General features: G+C 44.5%; 1 protein-coding gene across 2 annotated transcripts in view; it reads right to left on the bottom strand.

The window, feature by feature from the left end:
* The window catches only part of LOC114817725 (killer cell lectin-like receptor subfamily B member 1B allele B), a 122,879-nt gene that overhangs the window by 695 nt on the left and 100,562 nt on the right, over positions 1-21,622 (bottom strand). Inside the window, exons 2-5 of one of the 2 annotated variants that reach the window (XM_039914587.1) lie at positions 10,502-10,594; positions 8,473-8,598; positions 6,742-6,893; positions 4,728-4,840 (exon numbers count right to left, since the gene is read on the bottom strand). In XM_039914587.1, coding sequence (XP_039770521.1) covers positions 4,728-4,840; positions 6,742-6,893; positions 8,473-8,598; positions 10,502-10,594 — 484 coding nt within the window. Of the gene's footprint in view, positions 1-4,727; positions 4,841-6,741; positions 6,894-8,472; positions 8,599-10,501; positions 10,595-21,622 lie in introns of those variants that run through there. The other variant, XR_005661009.1, reaches the window with a different exon arrangement.

Raw genomic sequence — 21,622 nt, 5'->3', positions numbered from 1 at the left:
ATTCAATCGTATTTATTGGACACTTACGGAGTGCAGAGCACTCTATTAAGCGCTTGGGAGAATACAGTACAACAATAAAAAGTCACATTCCCTGCCCACAGCTGGCTTACAGTCTAGAGGGGACTTTAGTACGATTAGTACCATTTTGTACCATTGACTTTAAAGCACTCCATCACCTCAACTCTTCTTATCTTACCTTGCTGATTTTCTACTAAAACTCAGCCCACAAACTTCACTCCTCTAACACCAACCTACTCACTCTATCTCATCTATTTTGCCACCAACCCCTTGCCCACATCCTGCCTCTAGCCTGGAATTCCTCCCTCTTCATTTGTCAGACCACCACCACCACTCCCCACCTTCAAAGCCTTATTCATTCCATAGAATTTATTGAGCACTTACTATGTGCAGAGCACTGTACTAAGCACTTGTGAAAATTACATATCCTCCAAGAGGCTTTCCCTGACTAGGTCCTCATTTCTCCTACTCCCTCTCCCTTTTGTGTTGCCTATGCACTTGGATATGCTGTTGCTGTTGTCTTATGCTGTCGAGTCTTGTCCAACGCATGGGGACGCCATGGGCATATCTCTCCCACCATGCCCCACCTCCGTCCTTGAATCTGTATCCCTTGATATTTGAAATTTGATATTCACCCCACCCTTAGCCCCATTTATGTACTGTAATTTATTTTAATAAATCTTAAATTTATTTTAATGTCTGTCTCACTCTCTAGACTGTAAATTCTTTGTGGGCAGCAAATGTATCTGTCACCTCAATTGTTTTGTACTTTCCCAAGCATTTAGCACAGTTCTCTGCATTCAGTAAACTCTCAATAAATATTGGGTGATTGACCCTATCCTAACTCCAATTCCCAAAGGCTCTAAAATTTCTTCCCCCATTTCCTTGTGTCTCTATTGGGGGCCTCCAAGTGTCCCTAAATATGCCCCCTCCATGGCTTATTTCTTCTTCCTACTTTTCTTTTTTGTGATCTTGTTTCCTGACTATATTTGGCTATATTTGACAAAGAGGCATGGAAAAGAAACCGGCCCTGATTTACCCCTCCCTGATCCACTCAGGAAGCCCTGTGAACTAGGAACCCACAGATGAGCTATTTACAGGGAAGTATACTGGCTTTGTGGGTTTGTGATGGATGAGTGCTAAAATCAGCCTCCAGCCTGGTTTAAGATCTGCTGCATAAATCTTAATTAAATTATTGGTTCTCTGTTTATAGCCATTGGTGCTTGAATATTCTATGCTTGGGCAACTCACTAGAATTCTGGAGAGATCCCTGTCCTGGGGACCAATAAGTAGGAAGTGAAAAGATCAACACAGGAGGGCTGAGGGGTGTGTAAGTTGACTGGCCCAGGGAGTTAGGACTGGCTAGCTAGACCCTGGATGCTTCCCTTGGTATCCATGGGTGGGGGAGCCGGGGCAGCAAATTAAGGGAACAAGCCTAGGATACACTTGTGTATAGCCCTATAATATTTCCTGCCTTAGCCATAAAAACAGGAGAACCTGGAGATAGTCTTGTATGGCCAATCCTAAAAGAGGCTGAAGTAGATGACCCCAGCCAGATGGATCTTCTTGGGTCATGCAAACTTTAACAAACCACCATCCCCACCACTCCCGCGCACCGCCCCCACCCCCCTTCCAGCTCCCCTCCTCGAATACTGTCTTGCAGTTCCCTTCACTTTTTATCCTTTTGCCTCGGATTCTCTCTCAGAGAAGTCAGCCCTGTCAGCAGGGAATAGCACTTCCACACTCCCACACATTTGTTCCTTGACTTTAATCCCATCCTTTAGCTTCATCCCATTTTTCTCAGTTATTTAGATTGAGTCTTCAAATGATACAGATTTAAGGACATAAAAAATCATATTCCTGAGTCAACCAATGCTCCAACCATCCCAGGATTCTGACTCCAACTATGGCAACTGAATAGTTGGAGAAAATGGGAGATTGTTTCCCTTCTGGATATTTGCCATCATTGTTAGGGAGAGATCTCCTAACATCTTTAAATTTCCACTTATAGTCTAGTTCAAATTCCTCATGAATGTATTTATATTCTTGGCCTATTAGACTTGCTGTGATGCTGAGCCGTAATGATGAAAGTGCTAAGAAGAGGAGAGAAAGAGAAAATGCAGAGTGGGGAGAGCATGAATGTGTCTGAGAAACACAGTCAGGCTGTAACTTAGCACAGTATATTACTAGGAGGGATTTTGAAGCCCCCCCACCCCCATGGCCCACACCCAGCCCAGCATATCTGTTCCCACATTCTTAGTTCAGGCTCAGGCCAGTTAGCCTCTCTCTGAGACTTCCTCCTTCCTTCACCCCTCCCAGAGACAGGCTGATGTGGGGGCAATAGGGCAGATGGAAATTGACTTGGTTGTTTAAAGGGAAATGGATTTTGAAGGTGTCGCTGTGAAAGTCCCCATGGCCGTGCATCCTGAATTGCTGAGCTCAGGGGTTACTGCATCAGCCTCCTTGCTGACCTCCCTGCCTCCTGTCTCTCCCCAGTCCAGCCCATTCATTCATTCAATAGTATTTATTGAGCGCTTACCGGGCTCACAGTCTAAATGGGGGACACAGACAGCAAAGTAAAACAGAACAAAACAAAACAAGTAGTCTGGCACAGACATCATCAAAATAAATAGAATCATAGATATATACACATTGTTAACAAAATAAATAGAGGAATAAATAATATCTACAAATATGCACAGTGCTGAGGGGAGGAGAAGGGGGAAGAGCAGAGGGCAGAAGAAGGGGGAATGGGGAGAGGAGGAGGTGCAGAGGGAAAGGTAGGCTCAGTCTGCAAAGGCCTCCTGGAGGAGGTGAGCTCTCAGTAGGGCTTTGAAGAGGGGAAGAGAGTTAGTTTGGTGGATATGAGGAGGGAGGGCATTCCAGGACAGCTGTAAGACGTGGGCCAGGGGTCAATGGTGGGATAGGCGTGAATGGGGAACTCTGAGGAGGTGAGTGGCAGAAGCGCAGAGTGTACAGGGTGGGAAGTCCATATTTTACTCTGCTGCCCAGATCATTTTCCTACAAAAATGTTCTGTCCATATTTACCCACTCCTCATGAACCGCCAGGCATTGTCTAACCCATCTCCCTTTCAAACAAAAACTCCTTACCATAGGCTTTAAAGCACTTTCATTCGTTCATTCTTTCACTCACTTGTCTTTGAGAGCTTACTGTGTGCAGAGCACCATACTGAGCATTCGGGTGCCGAGTACAATACAACAATAAACAGTCACATTCCCTGGGGAGATAGACATCAAAACAAACAAACAAAATTACAGATATGTACATAAGTGATTTGGGGCTGGGGCAGGGGGGGCAAAGGGACCGAATCAGGGGGACGCAGAAGGGAGTGGGAGATGAGGAAAAGTGGGGCTTAGCCTGGGACGGCCTTGTGAAGGAGATGTGCAGAGGGAGAGGGACTGTTGGATTTGAGGAAGGAGGGTGTTTCAGGCCAGAAGTGGGACTTTGGCTAGGCGGCGGCAGTGAGACAGGCACAGTGTGAAAGTTAGCACTAGAGGAGTAGAGTGTGTGGGTTGGGTTGTAGAAGGAGAGAAGCAAGGTGAAGTAGGAGTGGGCAAGGTGGTAGAGTGCTTTAAAGCCAATGGTGAGGAATTTTTGTTTGATTAGGAGGTGGTTGGGCAACCACTGCAAATTTTTGAAGAGTGGGGTGACATGTCCTGAACGTTTTCGTGGAGAAATGATCCAGGCAGCAGAGTGAGGTATGGACTGGAGTGGGGAGAGACAAGAGGCTGGGAAATCAGCAAGGAGGTTGACGCAGTAATCGAGGTGGGATAGGATGAGTGATTGCATTAACAAGGTAGCAGTTTGGATGGAGGGGAAAGAGCAGATTTTAGCTATGTTGTAAAGGTGGGACCGACAGGATTTAATGATTTAGGATTCAGTCACCTTTCATTCAATAGTATTTATTGAGTGCTTACTATGTGCAGAGCACTGTACTAAGCGCTTGGAATGAACAAGTCGGCAACAGATAGAGACAGTCCCTGCCGTTTGACGGGCTTACAGTCTAATCGGGGGAGACAGACAGACAAGAACAATGGCAATAAATAGAGTCAAGGGGAAAAACGTCTCGTAAAAACAATGGCAACTAAATAGAATCAAGGCGATGTACATTTCATTAACAAAATAAATAGGGAAATGAAAATATATATACCTTGCCCTCTCCTACTTCACCTCCCTTTTCACCTACTGCAACCCAGCCTGCATACTTAGCTCCTTAATGCCAATTTACTCACCGTACCTTGATCTTGTCTAACTAGCCACTGACCTTTCACCCACTTCCTGCCTCTGCTCTGGAACTCTTCATATCTGACAGTCTCTCTCCGCTCTCTCCACCTTCAAAGCTTTACTATAAGCACATCTCCTCCTACAGGCCTTCTCCGACTATGCCTTCATTTCCTCTTCTCTCACTCCCTTCTGTGTCACCTTTGCGCTTGGATTTGTACCCTTTATTCACTCCTCCCTCACCCCCACAACGTTTATGTACATAACTGTAATTTATTTACTTATATGAATGTCTGCATCCCCCTCTAAACTGTAAGCTCACTGTGGGCAGGGAACGTGTCTACCAACTCTATTAAATTGTACTCTCGCAAGTGCTTAGTACAGTATTCTGCAGATAGTAAGTGCTCAGTAAAAATGATTGATTCATCAATTGATTGCAACATCTCAGATCTGTAGCAGGGCCCACCTGTAACCGGAGAATCCAGTGTTGTCCAAGCACGTCCAATTTTTCTGGGTGATGTTATACTTGTATCCGATCCAGAAATATTCATCTCTCGGCTTCATCTTAGAGACCAATTCCTGTGGTGTCAAGGGAAACAGGCTGCGCCCTAATAGTCTCTCAGCCAGCACCAACCCTACCCCAGTTCAGGGCTTCTGTCTGTTCACTGCTGATCTTTAAGTGAAAGTTCAATATTTTGATCACCTACTGTGTGCAGAGCGCTGTATTAAGTGCTTGGGAGAAAACAATAGAATAAGGTTACTAGTTATGATCCCTTATCTCAAGAAGCTGAAATGTAGAAAGAAAGACCTTTGCAAACTGTGATATAGGAGGAAGAAAGTATAAAAATGCATATTTATGAGCAAGTGCTAAAAGAGTAGCAAAGGTAACACAAGAGTTCTGAGATGATATTTCAAAGGACATGTCTAATTCTCACCTGTGTAAACTCTCCCAAGACTTAGTACAGTGCACTGCACTCAGTCAGGGCTTAATAATTACAGTTACTACTTCTGCTTTGAGCTAGGGAAAGGAAAATTGAATTGGGAAAACCTCCTCAGAAAAGTATGTTTCCAGAAGTACTTTGAAGATGGATCGAAGTGTGGGTCTGGTGAATTCAAAGAGGAAGGGATTGCCAGGCAGGAAAAAGAACATGAACAAGAGCTTCGAGGCCAGAGAGATGAGAACAAGGCATGGTGAGTAAATTAGCTAAATGGGAACAAGAAAACAAGTTGGGATGGAGTGGAAGAAGAGATTGCATAAGTAGGTGGGAGAAACTTGATGGACTACCATAAAGCCAATGGGCAGGGCTGCTATAAGAGGTTTGTGATTCTCAACATTGTTCGGCAGAAAATAATAAATGGAGCAGAAGGACAGAGTGGAGCAATTACCATTGTGGATAAAGGATTAAATGGATAGTAACAGACCAGATTTTTCCATTCGGAGCAATTACTGGAAGCAAGAAGAGATTATCTTAAAGGCCAAATAGACTCTTAAAGGCCAAATAGACTGAGAACTGGACAAGGGCATGATGCTCCGATTATCTTCAAGAAGAGGGTCAAAACCACACACACAAAAAAGCAAAATGGAGTGGTGTCTTTGAAGGCTAGAAAGCAGTAATCACAAAGAGATGAGAGAACAAAAAGGACCCCTTTCCCTCTCTGAGTGTTCAGATAAGAAGAATTTTCAAAGCCAGAGGTTATGTCAGTTGAAATGGCAAGGACTTATTGTAAGGACTGGGCAGAATCTCCCCCAAGAAATTCCTGATATTATTCAGACACCTCAGAAATACTCTGTCTGACCCAAGAAGTGTTGTCGGAGATGGGGACACCCTTCTTCGAAATAGAACCAGGGAGAAGTGTGCTATGTTGTATGGGACAAAAATTAGGTTTCAGGAAAAATGCACCCCACCCCACTAGAGCCTGATTAGGAGGGGACATTCATTGGCCAGGAACCACTGTGGAATGGCCATTTTCCAATGCCCATTTCTCTAGTAAATGGCATTAATTTGGACCTCTTGGGGTGTGGGAATTGTGCATTTTGAGGTGGGTGTCCCTTTCAGGGACTCCAGTATGTTGTTGACTGAGAACAATGGTTGACAGAGTCAGGAGATCTTGCTTGATGCAATGGATGAGTCCTGCCTGATGGATTTTGAGGAGGAAGAAAGATTTTTACAGAATGATGCTCTGCAAGTGTGATTCAAGCAATAGAGTGAAATACGTGCTGGGCAGGGCAGAGACTGGAACCAGGGAACCAGTGAGAAGACTAATTCTATAGTTTGGTCAGGTTATGCTGAGTGCCTGAACCAGAGTGACTCTAGATCTGATTCTACTAAAGCTGCCTCCTTGGAGAGATGGAATTCCTCAGTGTAATACCAGAAAGAGGCAACTACAACTCAGAGAAATTGGCTCATTTTGGATTCCACATGACAATTCAAGGGAGATTTGTTCCCCATTTGGGACCCTGGGATCTCCCTGGTTCTCACTGATTCAGCCTTGTCTTCCAGGACCAGGAGCCAGGATTTCCTTTTGGCACAGTCTCTGACACTATCATCCCAGGTCTGACGTTCTCCTGAGAAGTAATAACATCTGTTGCTGTTTAGCTGCCACCCCTGTGGGCAGAGCTCACACACGTCACCTGGGGGAAGGACAAGGACATATGGTTGGGATGGTGGCACTTTTCTGTGAGTTCAGTTCTTGCATTGTGGAGATGGACAAGAAATGTAGTCATCTGTATTCTGATATCAATCTCTACACCCATTTTTCACCAGCTGTTCCCATCCACTGTCCTGCAGGAGTCACATCTACATTTTCAGATCCATTTTATTTCCTCTTTCACCTTCTTCCTTTCTACATTTCACTGCACTGACCCCCAGACCCTTCCTGATGGCGGCCCTTTTGATTTACCACTGCTCCCTTACTCATATTATCATGCTCAGCTCCAGCTCATACTGGTCACTCTCCAACTGGACTTCATCATTACCAGGTCCTGCACTTCCTGTGATGTCATCACAGAAGCCATCCCTTCTACCTCCAACTCTGTATTAAAATCTTTTGTCCATAGTCTTCTAACCTGATACCTCACCTTACACCTGCTTCTCCTCAAGACTCTCCTCTGTCCCCAAGGCGACCTCCAACCTCTAGACTCCCTCCACCCAACCCAAACTGCTGACTCTGCTGTGACTGATGCTTTTCTATATCTGTTTGGTGGGAAAGAGCTTCCAGATGAATGACACTAGAACCTTCTGGCCACCCCGCCCCAAAGCAGTAAATTTGGAAGGCCAGGGTGGAGCCGGTGGGAGGGGGGATGCGGGGGCAGACAGTGGCGGGAAAAGGGAAGGGGGAAGGGACACCTTTTTCCCTGAGTTCTATCCTCCCAGAAGCTGCAGGAGACTGCCAGGGAAGAGAACAGCTGGTTTAAGAAGGTTACTACCCAGATCTACCTAGTGAAGACACCAAATCTGATTTAAATTAGAAAGGAAGTGATTCCCCGTTTGTCTGACTTGGAACCCTTCTCTCCAATCCATTCCTCTTCAGGCAATCAATCAGTGGTATTTATTGAGACTACCATATGCCAAGCATTGTAGTAAGCATTTGGGAGACTACAGTGCAATAGAGAAGCAGCAGCCTGGGATTGGGAGTCAGAGATCATGGGTTCGAATCCTAGCTCTGCCACTTGTCAGCTGTGTGACTGTGGGCAAGTCACTTAACTTCTCTGTGCCTCAGTTCCCTCATCTGTAAAATGGGGATTAAAACTGTGAGCCCCACGTGGGACAACCTGATCACCTTGTATCCCCCAGTGCTTAGAACAGTGCTTTGCACATAGTAAGAGCTTAACAAATACCACCATTTACTTATTTTTTTTTTTAGAGTTGGTAGCTGGCAAGCCTAGAGGGAGCAAGGTTATCTCGGGGGCTGCAGCGGCAGTCCTCTGGCTGCCTTTGTCTATGCCCTCTCTCCCATCTCCCAGGGACCCCTTCCTCCTCTCACCCCTCCCTGCTCCACTCTCCCTCTTCAACCCCATCCCCTGGTCTCTTCAAGGAAGCAGCTATCCTGGAACTGAGATTTCACCAATGAAATATTTTTTCTGAAGAAGAAAGAGAATGTAGATATTTCCTCCAGTTCAACATAGATCTCCTGGAGTGTCTGCCTTCCTTGTTTTCTTTCTGTTTGAGGTTTCTGGATAGGCGTTTCAGAACATTTCATTGTTTCCTCACCACTTTGTTGGCCAGTGCACAGCTCCTCCTTCAGGGTTGCAAGCTTTGCTGAGCTCTCATTGACAGAAGCATCTTCACAGGAAATCTTTGAGTCTCTGACAGGCTTACAATTATTCTTTCCATAGGCTGCAAATGAAACAGGAAAGAAAATGAGCCTGAATAATGAAATGTAAAGGATGTCATCTCTATCCTCTGGAACATGTGGTCAGTGATCCCTCTCTGTATTATAGGTCCAGTGTGTCTGTCCCTGAATTCCTTGCATTTGGATCTTATCTACACCAGCCCAGCACTCTTGGAACAGTAGATCCTAGGGCTTTGACCAGGCTTGGAAAATGTCCAGACATCAGGGCACCATTTAGGTCTCCACAGGGATGTGGAACATGTTTCCTATTCCAGGTATCCAGCCTGACTGGGGATCCAGCGGCTGGCTACCCTGTGCAATGACAGCATGACCTGGATGGACTCTGGGCTGGATTAACACAAGGCTTTAGGGCTGCAGAACAGGACCTTACACTGGGACTGGAGTCTATCCTCCCTCTTGGGGATTGGCAGGCAGGTGGATGGAGGAGTTTCCAGTGGTGGGGGGCAAGGGGAGTGGTTACTAGGGGACAGAACTTAACAGTGGGTCAGTGGAGAAGAAGGCTGCTCCGTAGGATGACTATGACTTCAGCTACTACCCCTTCCCATGTTTGGGACCTCCATGGCTCCTCCATCCTCTCCCAGGCCAAGATCACGAGCCTCAGTGGCAGCGGGGCCAGCTCAGCCCAGGCTCCTGCTACCACCATGTCAAGGCCAATCCACAGTGTAACAGTGAACTACTTTGGCTGCTACTGCTGCTGCTGCTGCTGGTAGTGGTGATGGCAGCTGAGTTCATGGAGGGAGAGTTATGGGGCCCAGAGGAAGGGGAGAATGAGAAGGAGAAGGAGATGCAACTCAGTATCCTACCCTCTATTTTCTTGGGGTGTGCAGGCTTGCTCAAGAGAGTCATCCTTCACCTTCTCCCTTTGTCCCCATCCCTGATCTCACCATGACCCTCTTCCCTCCCTCACTCTCCAGTACCCATCATCCCAAGGGAGCCCTCCTTGCCACTTATGGATCCCAACAGCCCAACCTGGAGGTCAAGACTCACCTGCTGCATTCAAGGTCCCGTCAGAATGTGAAAGCTCTGGTCCCACAGGAGAGTCACTCAGGCTTTGCTCAGGTCTCTGAGGCCCCAGGCCTTCCTGGAGTCCACTGGTCAGTGACACAGATTCCTTCCACCATGAGAACACCAAGTTCTCTGAACTTAGTGGGTTGGGGAAGAGCCTGATCCCTTTATTTCTCCAGATGACAGATAGCAGCCCAACTTCATAGTGCTGCCCATTCCTGGCTTCCATTAGGAAATGCCAGTCCAATCTCTCATTCTCTCTTTATTTCTTTGACTCTCTCTGACTTTCTCTGTCTTTGTTTCTCTTTGTGTCTCCCTCTCTGTCTCTCACTGTCTCCCAATCAGTGGTATTTATTGAACATTTATTATGTGTATAGTACTGTACTAAGGCCTTGGGAGAGTACAATATAAAAGAGTTTGTAAACATGTTTCCTCTCTATCTTTCTTCCCTTTCTCCTGTCTTATTTTTCTCCTCCTCCCAACTCCCCAGCAGCACCTACCTTCTTTTCATCCCGAGTTACCCCAAGTGCTGCTCTCCTGGCCTTCATGGCACTGGGAAAGACAGCAGGTGGTAACTAGAGAACTGGATTCTGCAGAGAGCAGAGGAGGGGGGCCTTCCAGCATGGAGACTACTGCTTCCAGCACTGCTAGGAAGAGGGGGGACCTGCAGCCTCCATTGCAGTGGCCCAGAGATTTGGGGCTCTGGTGGGGCAGGACTTACCAGTCTGCCTTGCTTTCCTATACCCATCCCGCTGCTCCTTGCCCCACTAAACGATCTTGTGGTTATTTAGTACAAAGACCAGAAAACCAAAAGCCCAGATTGAAGGGGAAAACAGATTAAACCAGATCTGCCATGCTGTGTCCCACGCAAAAAGTACTCACCATTCAGATAAACAACAGTGACTAGTAGCAAAAGTGCAGCAATCCCCAGAGGAACTGTGGCCACGCACCAACAAGGATGCTGAAATCTGGGACCTGTAAAAGAGAAAGTTCAAAGCTGTATCGAGTCTCCCAGGCTTTGTGTGCTGCACTGAGATGGTCCAGAAGGCTCTGTGTACTGCACTGATCCAGCCAAGAAATGACCCAAGAATGTAGCTCATAGAATTGAATTCATGTACATATTTTATCTATTCACTGGGTGGTGGGTGGAAGTTTTAGAGTACAGGAAGAGTGGGGAGAAAGAGTAGAGGCCAACAGAAGGGTTAAAATAAATGTTAGAAAGATCCCATGAAGCTCAGCTTCCACATTGCAGTATAGTTGTAGACTGTTAGGTGAGAAGCAGTGTGACTAGTGGAAAGAGCAACTGGAGACCTGGGTTCTAATGTTACCTGCTTTGTGACCTAGGACAAGTCACTTAACTTCCCTGTGCCTCAGTTTCCTCATCTGTTAAAATGGGTTTAAGATACTTGTTCTCTCTTCCCCTGAGACTGTGAGCCTTGTGTGGGACAGGGATGTGACCAGTCTGATTATATTGTGCTTAGTGTAGTGTTTAGCACGTACCACAGTTATAGTCTCCCTAGGTGATACCAGCAGATGGCAAGGTATCGCAACAGGACTGTAAATGAGACTTGACTTTTTGATGTCTGTGTCTGAGCTTCCCAGTCTTCCCCGGCCCATTCCCTTTCAGTTTTGCTCTCCCCTTCACAGTTCCCGCTCTCCATTGCTTCTCCCTTCCAATAATAATAATAATGATAATGATAATGGTATGTGTTAAGTGCTTACTATGTGACAAAAACTTTCTATTGTTCTTGTCTGTCCGTCTCCCCCGATTAGACTGTAAGCCCGTCAAAGGGCAGGGACTGTCTCTATCTGTTACCGATTTGTACATTCCAAGCGCTTAGTACGGTGCTCTGCATATAGTAAGCACTCAATAAATACTATTGAATGAATGAATGAATGAATGAATGAATGAATACTAAGCTCTGTGTAGATGCAAGATAATCATATCCCACATGGGGTTCACAGTCTAAGTGGGAGGGAGAACAAATATTGAATCCCTATTTTTCAGGTGAAGAAACAGATGCACAGAGAAGTTAAGTGACTTGCCCAGGGTCCCACTGCAGTTATGTTGCAGAGTCAGGATTAGAACCCTGGCCTCTGACTCCCAGGCCTACGCTTTTTCCACTAGTCTATGCTGCTGCCCTAGGCACACGGCTTCCCATCAAGCTTTCCAGTCCACAGGCCCCTTTCCATGCAGAGTCTTTCCCCCGACCTCACCTCCTTCAGGTCTGCTTGGTACTGTGACTTTCTTTGCCTTTATATTTAATTTTTTTCCATAACTGCTGCCATAATATTCTTTCCTGAATGCTCCCATGAGAGTTCCTGACCCTGCAACCTCCACTCCTCCACTCCATCAATAAACAAATCCAACACATTCATCAAACCCTTAGTGTATTCAAAACATTGCACTATGAACTTGGGAGAGTACAATGGAGAGAGAAGACACAATCCCTGGCCACAAGGATCTTATAATCCAAGAGGCAAATCAGACAAAAAATGATTTACAGTAGGAGGAAGAATGATGAATACAAGTATGACTGCTGAGTTGGGAGGGAAAGATTTGGGGAGGAGAAAAATTAACTGGGGAATGCTTCCTGGCTGAGATGTGATTTCTGAAGAGTTTGAAAATCGGGAGAGCTGTGGACTGGCGGATTTGAAAAGTGAGGGAGTTCCAGATAAGAGAAAGAACATAAAGTAGGGATTAGAAGTGGGAAAGCTGAGAATGAGGCATAGTGAGGTTTTCTGGGAAGGAATGTTGAGTGTGACCTAAGGTGTAGTGGAAGAAGAGAGTGGAGAGGTAGGAAGCAGAAAGCTGGTAGATTGCTTTGAAGCCAGTTGTCAGCACTTCCTGTTTGATGCAAAGAGCACTGGCTAACAGTTAAGGCTCTTGAGGTCTGGGGAGATTGTGCATAATAGCACTTTAGAAATGATCAAAGCAGCACAGTGAAATGTGAACTGGAGAGTGGAGAGGCTGGAGGCTTGATATCAATGGTGTTAACTGAGCACTTACTATGTGCAAAGCACTTGGGAGAGTACAATACAACCAAGTAGATAGCTTGGATATGATGTCTTCCTGAGCCTGGGAGGTGGCCATTTGCAGAGAGAATTCTGAGGAGAAAAACCCAGCAGGATTTGGCAACAGACTGAATGTGAGAGGTGAAAGAGAGTGAAAAGTCAAGGAGTGTGTGTGTGTGTGTGTGTGTGTGTGTGTGTGTGTGTATGAGAGAGGAGAGTCAGGATTGAGCCTCCGGTCAACAATGATGATATCATGATTGAGTCTCAGTTCTGAGATTTTGGAACACAGAACTCACACAAAAGAGCTTACTATAGTGCTAGTGGCTTGAGGCATGCCTTTCACATTGTCTCTGTCCTGCCAGCCATGTTCCCGCTTGGGCACAGGTACACAAGCATGTCTGCATGCTGAGATGCAGTGCACTGAAAATTGCATGGAGGATCTTTACAGGCAGTACCGATTTACAGCCAAAGTGAGCGCAAGCCTAGTGCTGTGGCTGTAGTCTTACAGGGGCACCTGCTGTGATCTTTGCTGCACATATTAGTCAGTGTATTTGTTCAGTGCTCATTTATGTGCCAAGCATTGGGACAAATACAAAGTAATCAATGGAAAGAGAATGGGGCTGGGAATCAGGAGACCTAAGTTCTAGTCCTCCCACTTACCTGTTGTGTGACCTTGTTCTAATTACTTAACTTCCCTATGCTTTAGTTTCCTCATGTAAAATGTGAACAGAATACCAGTTCTCCCTTTCTTTCAAACTGTGATCCCCACATAGGACAGGGACTGTGTCCTATCTGATTTTCTTGTATTTAACCATCACTTAGAATAATGCATGACACATAGTGAGTGCTTAACAAATGCCATCATTTCAATTATTAATTGGCAGCTGAATTTCAAGAACTGAACTCAATCATGATATCATCATTGTTGACCGGAGACTCAATCCTGATTTTCTCTCTCTCTCTCTTTCCATTTGCTCCAACAGAACTACTCCTTTCCTTATAGCAGTGCACCACATTGGTCTAAATGTGGTAATTGATTCCCAGATTTCAGCTAAGAAATCTTAGGCTTTGGTTTACTGAATCCATAAATTATTTCTTCCATCCTCTTTGGTTTCATTCCCTGATTATTGTTCCCCTTACAGCAGTTGTTTTGTTTTGTTTTGTTATCCTGCTACCTTTCATTCTCCTCACATGCTGGTGGAGTTGTGCTGCCCATCTGTAACAATTTGGAATTCCCAGGAGCATCTCAGGGTTGGGAATACCCCAAGGGAGAACTGAGTTAAGAATTCTCCAACACCTGGGTTTGCCCGCTGTGTCCAAGTATGTTTTCTTCCTTGCTGGGATGGGCAGTTTAGGGACATTCCCTATGAAGTGAAACCCAGATCTACCTTCCTTTTCTGCCACCAACACCTGACTCTGCCTATAAACACCCCTAAAAGGCAGATGGATCTTTAAGGGTTTAGCCAGCACACCTCTGGCTAATTATTTAGTGCTTCTATAATTCTAATAGAATTCTAATAGCACTCTAATTCTCAACTGTGCATCTTTTCCCAACACTTTGTTTAGTGCTTTGCTCATAATAAATGCTTAATAAATATTATTACTATTACTTCTTCTACTGCTACTACTTCTATTCATTTTTTCATTCAATCATATTTATTGAGCACTTACTGTGTGCAGAGCACTGAACTAAGTGCTTAGGAGAGTACAATACAACAATAAACAGACACATTACCTGCCCACTATGAGCTTACAGTCTAGAGTGGGAGAGACAGACATTAATATAAATAGATAAATTATAGATATGTACATAAGTGCTGTGGGGCTGGGAGGGGGAAAGAACAAAGGGAGTAAGTCAGGGTGACATGGAAGGGAGAGGAAGAAGAAGAAAGTGGGGCTTAGTTAGGAAAGGCCTCTTGAAGGAAATAAGCCTTCAATAAGACTTTGAAGTGGGAGAGAGTAATTGTCTGATTTGAGGAGGGAGGGTGTTCCAGTCCAGAGGCAGAACGTGGGCGAGGGGTCCATGGCAAGATAGATGAGATCAAGGCACTGCAATAAGGTTAGCATCAGAGAAGTAAAGAGTGTTGGCTGGGTTGTAGTAGGAGAAAAGTGAGGCAAGGTAGGAGGGAGCAAGGTGATTGAGTGTGTTAAAGTATATTGTGAGTTTTTGTCTGATGAGGAGGTGGAAGGTCAACTACTGGTGTTTTTTTGAAGAGTGGGCAGACATGTACTGAATGTTTTTGAAGAAACTACTACTCATTGTGAGGATCAAATGTCTGTTATATAGTTATATTACACTCTCCCAATTGCTTAATACAGTACTATGCACAGAATAAGCATTCAATAAATCTGATTGTACATTCCAAGCACTTAATACAGTGCTCTGCACATTGTAAGTGCTCAATAAATACTATTGAATGAATGAATGATTGATTGACTGAGAGTTTTGCCAGTCTTCCCTTCCTCTTTATATTTTCTTTTAGTGTGTCTTTTCCATGAGTGCATATTTTGTTACTGCTTTAAACACAAAACACTTCTAGTTAAAATATAACTAGCTTTAATATGTCATGTGCACAGAATAAAGAGGCAATTTTTTAACATGTAACGGTATAAATGAAACTCCTAATTAGAATAGAGTTTCCCTATATAAGATAGGTAGCAAGACCTTAATTTGCTACATTTCAACTCTGGAAGAGCCCACATTTCTCATCTGATCCTTTTAGCTTTTAAGAAGTGCTGGGTTTAGGCAGTTTCAGATCATCTAGAGTTTGCAACATCACTAGTGACACCCAGGGTCCCCAAATACTGGAGCCGCATTTCAGTTCTTTAACACAAGGGCTAAAAATCTCAAGAATCTATTTTTCTGCCTTCATTGCTATGTCCTTTTAAAACCTTCTCCTGATGGCTAACTCTTGGCTCTTTCTTCTGATTGGGTCTCCTCTGGTAGTCCTGGAGTGCCCTGTGGTTGGTGATTGGCACCTAATGTAAATTCTCCTTAGTTGATTCACATTTCTCCAGTTTTATTCGAGGGTCATCTGGTCCTGTAAATAATAATAATTATGGCACTGGTTAAATGTCAAACTCCATATTGCATCCTAGGGTAGATACGTGTAAGATAATCAATTTAGACAGTCTCTGCCCTATATTGGGCTCCTAGTGTAAAGGGGAGAGAGGGATATTTCATCTCTATTTTACAGATATGGAAACTGAAACACAGAGAAGTTAAGAGACTTGCTCAAGGTCACACAGCACACAAGTAGCAGAGCCAGGATTAAAACCCTGGCCCCCTGTTTACTTGCTTTGTTTTGTTTAGCTGTAGTCTCCCCCCTTTTAGACTGTGAGCTTATTGTTGGGTAGGGATTGTCTCTATTTGTTGCTGAACTGGACTTTCCAAGTGCTTAGTACAGTACTCTGCACACAGTAAGCGCTCAGTAAATACGATTGGGTGAATGAATGAATTAATTGAATTAAATGAACATCTGTCTTACCTCTGTTTTTAACTCTGCCTCTTTATATTCTGGTTTTCAGGAAGCCTCTACTCTACAAAAGCCAACGCTGCCCACCAGGTTTCTTCTGTGGTGTTCTCCCTATATTCCATTGCAAGCTGGCTTTGTTGGAAGCTGTGCTTACCTAGGTCTTCAAAATATTTTTTATGTTCTTCTGAGTAGAAGGTGCCTCCAACCAGTTTCCCAGAGAGCAGCTGTTTGGGTATCCTGCTGTCATCCACTCACGTCACTTGTCCCACCCATTTGAGAAGGGTTCTTGGAGCATGGCTTCGATACTTGCAGATTGCCTGGTTTAGGGCCTCATTATGAGTAACCTTCCCATCTCTCAGGCCCGCAATCTCGGTGTCATCCTTGACTCGTCTCTCTCGTTCACCCCACACATCCTATCCGTTACCAAGACCTGCCGATTTCACCTTTACAATATCTCCAAGATCCGCCCTTTCCTCTCCACCCAAACGGCTACCTTACTGCTACGGGCTCTCGTTATATCCCGGCTAGACTACTCTGTCAGCCTTCTCTCTGACCTCCCTTCCTCCTCTCTCGCCCCGCTCCAGTCTATTCTTCACTCCGCTGCCCGGCTCATCTTCCTGCAGAAACGATCTGGGCATGTCATTCCCCTTCTTAAACAACTCCAGTGGTTGCCTATCAACCTCTGCTCCAAACAAAAACTCCTCACTCTAGGCTTCAAGGCTCTACATCACCTTGCCCCTTCCTACCTCTCCTCCCTTCTCTCTTTCTACCACCCACCCCGCACGCTCCGCTCCTCTGCCGCCCACCTCCTCACCGTCCTCGGTCTCGCCTATCCCGCCGTCGACCCCTGGGCCACGTCCTCCCACGGTCCTGGAACGCCCTCCCTCCTCACCTCCGCCAAACTGATTCTCTTCCCCTCTTCAAAACCCTACTTAAAACTCACCTCCTCCAAGAGGCCTTCCCAGACTGAGCTCCTCTTCTCCCTCTACTCCCTCTACCACCCCCCCTTCACCTCTCCGCAGCTAAACCCTCTTTTCCCCCTTTCCCTCTGCTCCTCCCCCTCTCCCTTCCCATCCCCTCACTCTGTACTCGTCCACTCAACTGTATATATTTCCATTACCCTATTTATTTTGTTAATGAAATGTACATCGCCTTGATTCTATTTAGTTGCCATTGTTTTTACGAGATGTTCTTCCCCTTGACTCTATTTATTGCCATTGTTCTTGTCTGTCCGTCTCCCCCGATTGGACTGTAAGCCCGTCAAACGGCAGGGACTGTCTCTATCTGTTGCCGACTTGTTCATTCCAAGCGCTTAGTACAGTGCTCTGCACATAGTAAGTGCTCAATAAATACTATTGAATGAATGAATGAATGAATGAATGAATGAATGAAACCTTTTCCTGCTTTTGATGTTGAGTGTGGTTCGTAGATGAAATTGCTTCAATCACTAGAAATATCACTTATAGCAGACCCATGTTTCACAGACTTACAAAGCATCAGACATCACTATAAGCTTTGGAGACTTTCAAGTTGGCATAGAAACTGATGCCCCATTGCTACCACAAACTGTCTTGCTGTCTTCTGAAGACCAGGCTGGAATTTCTGACTCCGTTTTTTTATGTTTTTCTCTTTCTTTTTTTCTCTTTTTTATGCTTTTCTGCCTTGTTGGACAGTGCTTTTTCTAGGTAACAGGATTCTGTGACTGATTTGAGTTGCAAGTTGCCAGTGAAAATCTTTGTATATGGGGTCCCTCAAGTGTAGGCTGGTTTATTAAGTCTGTTTTCTTCAGAATCATTTTCAGGTCATAAAGGTTACCCCTCTCCCTCCATATTAAACAAAAGCTCCTCTCCACTGCCTTTAAAGCATTCCATCACCTTGCTCCCTCCTACCTCACCGTACTATTCTTCTACTACAACCCAGCCCACACACACTGTTCCTCTAATGCTAAAATTCTCATTGTGCCTCTATCTTGCCTATCTCGCCATCCACGTCCTGCCTATGGCCTGTAATGCCTTCCCTCCTCACATCCAACAGACAGTTACTCTTCCTCCTTTCAAAGTTTTTTGAAGACATATCTCCTCCAAGAGACTTTCCCAGACTAAGCACCCCCTTTTCTCTTCTCCCACTCTCTTCCACATTGCCTTGACTTGCCCCCTTTGCTCTTCCCCCCTCCCAGCCCCATAGAACTTATATACATATCTGTAATTTATTTATTTGTATTGTGTCTATCTTCCCCCTTCTAGAGTGTAAGCTCATTGTGGGCAGGGATTGTGTCTGTTTATTGTTGTATTCTCCCAAACATTTAGTACAGTACTCTACACACCTTAAGCACTCAAAATATACGAATGAATGAATGAATGAACGGAACCTCTAGACCCGAGGCAGCTGCATTTGGAAGTTCCTGAACCACTGTCTCAATAGTTGGTGATTCTTTCACCCTCTTGAGCTGGAACAGTTTCCCAGTAGATCATAAGCTTATTGTGGTGCCAGCTTTCAGATCATTAATTTCATACTTAGGCTGGTCAATGTTGGTTGAACAGGAACAGACCAATCTTACAGTCCTTCACTCAAACAATTAAGGGGAAGGATGAGGCAGGGTTCCTTTGACTCTAACTCAATCAGCCATAATAATAATGGTATTTATTAAGCACTTAAAATGTGTCAAGCTCTGTACTAAGCACTGGGGTACATACAAGAAAATCAGGTCCCACATGGGACTCAGTCTAAGTACGAGAGAGAACAGATATTGAATTTTTGCAGATGAGGAAGCTGAAACGCAGAGAAGTTAAGTGACTTGACCCAGGCCACACACCAGACAAGTGATGGAACCAGGACCAGAACCCAAGTCTTCTGATTTCTAGATCTGTGATCTTTCTATTAGGCCACACTACTTCCCTTATAGTACTCCCATCCTGGAGAAACCTAAGTATTTTGATGAAATTTCTTGGGACACTTGAATTAGCCTAGTAATTTCCAGATGCTTAGACTACTGACAGAGACCAGACTTTTTTAAAAACAACAAGAATAAAGGGAAGCAGCATGGCCTGCAAAGGGTAAAGGCCTGGGATTTAGAGGACCTGAGTTATAATACTGACTCAGCAACTTGGCTGCTGGGTGACTCTGGGCAAGTCATGTAAATTCTCTGTTTCCTCATCTATAAAATATGGATTCACCTCGACTGTGAGCCCAATGTGAGACAGAGACTGTGTCCAACCTGAAGATCTTTATCTACCCCAGCACTTAGTATAGTGCTTGGTACACAGTAAGTTCTTAACAAATACCACCCCCTTCTAGACTGAAAGCCCATTGTTGGGTAAGGATTGTCTCTCTATCTGTTGCCAAATTATACTTTCTAAGTGCTTAGAATAAATATGATTGAATGAATGAATGAAGGAATGATTATTATAATACAAAGATGTTGGCATTGTTCTCTGGGCTTTTTCTCTATCTTCTACATGACAAAGATCATATCTGCTGAGTTGCTATTTGGCCTGAAGCCATATTGAGATTTAATAGAGCACTGAGTTGATTGGTGTTGTTGGTGCTGATTGTCTTTTCTGAGGGACTCTAGAAAAAAAAAAATTCCAGTAACAGAAAGTGGGGAGATTCCCCTAGGAGAAATCAAATCACAGTGCGAGTAACAGTATATTCATTCCTTTTTTGGTTTTTTTTTTCATGGTGTTTGTTAGGTACTCACTACATGTCAAGCATTATTCTAAATGCTGAAATATATACAAGTCAATCAGGCTGAATCCAATCCCTGTGCCATATGGGGCTCACAGTCTAAGTTGAATGGAGGACAGTTATTGAATCTCCATTTTTCAATTGAGAAAACTGAGGCACAGAGAAGTTAAGTGACCTGCCCAAGGTCACACAGCATGCAAATAATAGAGCTGAGATTAGAACCCAGGTCCTCTGGCACCCAATCCCATGCTCTTTCTACTAAGGTCTAGCTGCTTCCCAAGCTGCTTCTTTCTAAGCAATAGGAACCATTTTCTAAATGGTCTTTGTCATTGTCCCAAATGGTATTACTAAGGCCTCTAAATGTTAATTCATTTCCTGAATAAAGGTGTGCTTCTTTATTTGTAGACTGTGCTAACTAATGAATTTGGGATAATAAAGTAAACCAAAAGTTAGCAACTAAAGCAGCTCCTTTTAAATAATAAAAATATTTTTCCCCAAAAATTGCTCTGAGCTACATACTATTAAAAAAAACCACTTGCAATTATTTCAAGAATATTTCCACTTGCTCTGCATCATTGATACATTTCCTCCACACACCTTGCCCTCTTCAAAACACACTCCCAAGTTAGGTAAAGAGAAGGTAAAAGTTTCCACAATAGAGTATGGTACCAGGAGGAGGGGTTGAGGGTGAAATATTGGTGACTGGTTTCTGAGGGAGTCTCACAGTGGCATTTATTCATTCATTCAACAGTATTTATTGAGCACTTACTATGTGCAGAGCACTGTACTAAGCACTTGGAATGTACAAATCGGTAACATTTAGAGACAGCCTCTGCCCTTTGACAGGCTTACAGTCTAATCGGGGGAGACAGACAGACAAGAACAATGGCAATAAATAGAATCGAGGGGAAGAACATCTCATTAAAACAATAGCAAATAAATAGAATCAAGGTGAGGTACATCTCATTAACAAAATAAATAAGGTAATGAAGATATATACAGTTGAGCGGACGAGTACAGGGCTGAGTGTATGGGACGGGAGAGGGAGAGGAGCAGAGGGAAAGGGGGGAGAAGAGGGTTTAGCTGCAGAGAGGTGGGGGGGGGCGGTAGAGGGAGCAGAGGGAAAGGGGAGCTCAGTCTGGGAAGGCCTCTTGGAGATTTAGTGCATGCTGTTCTGAAAGGGGAAGATAAGATCATGCTATAAGAACAGAAAGGAAGAGGAATCGCTGTCAAAACGGACTTACTAAAAAGGGGAACAATTTTGTCCACAAGCCAAGTCAAGAATTGGCTTGAAGATTGGACTGGATTCAAGAACTGGATGAAGTCAAATGTGGGATTTGATCAGGTCTTTAAACTACTCAATCAACCTTGCCCCTCATACTTCACTATGCTACTCTCTTACTCAACCCACACACTTCACTCCTCTAATGCCAACCTACTCACTATACCTCCATCTAAACTATCTCACTGCCATCCATCCTCTCACCCACACCCTGCCACTGGCATGGAACAACCTCCTTTTTCAACTCTGACAGATAATTACTCTCCCCATCTTCAAAGCCTTATTGAAAGCACATCTCCTCCAATAGGTCTTTCTTGACTAAGCCCTCTTTTCCTGTTATCTCACTCCTTTCTGCATCGCTCTGACTCTTTCCTTTATTCATCCCCCCCCCCCCCCGCAGCCCCAAAGCACTTATGTACGTATACATAGTTCTATTTACTCATAATAATGTCTGTCTCCTCCTCTTGACTGTAAGCTCATTGTGTGCAGGGAATGTGTCTGTTTATTATTGTATTATACTATACCAAGCACTCTGCACACAGTAAG

This window comes from Ornithorhynchus anatinus, chromosome 17 (assembly GCF_004115215.2).
Source record: "Ornithorhynchus anatinus isolate Pmale09 chromosome 17, mOrnAna1.pri.v4, whole genome shotgun sequence".
NCBI lineage: Eukaryota > Metazoa > Chordata > Mammalia > Monotremata > Ornithorhynchidae > Ornithorhynchus > Ornithorhynchus anatinus.
This window is presented reverse-complemented; position numbering and strand designations above follow the sequence as displayed.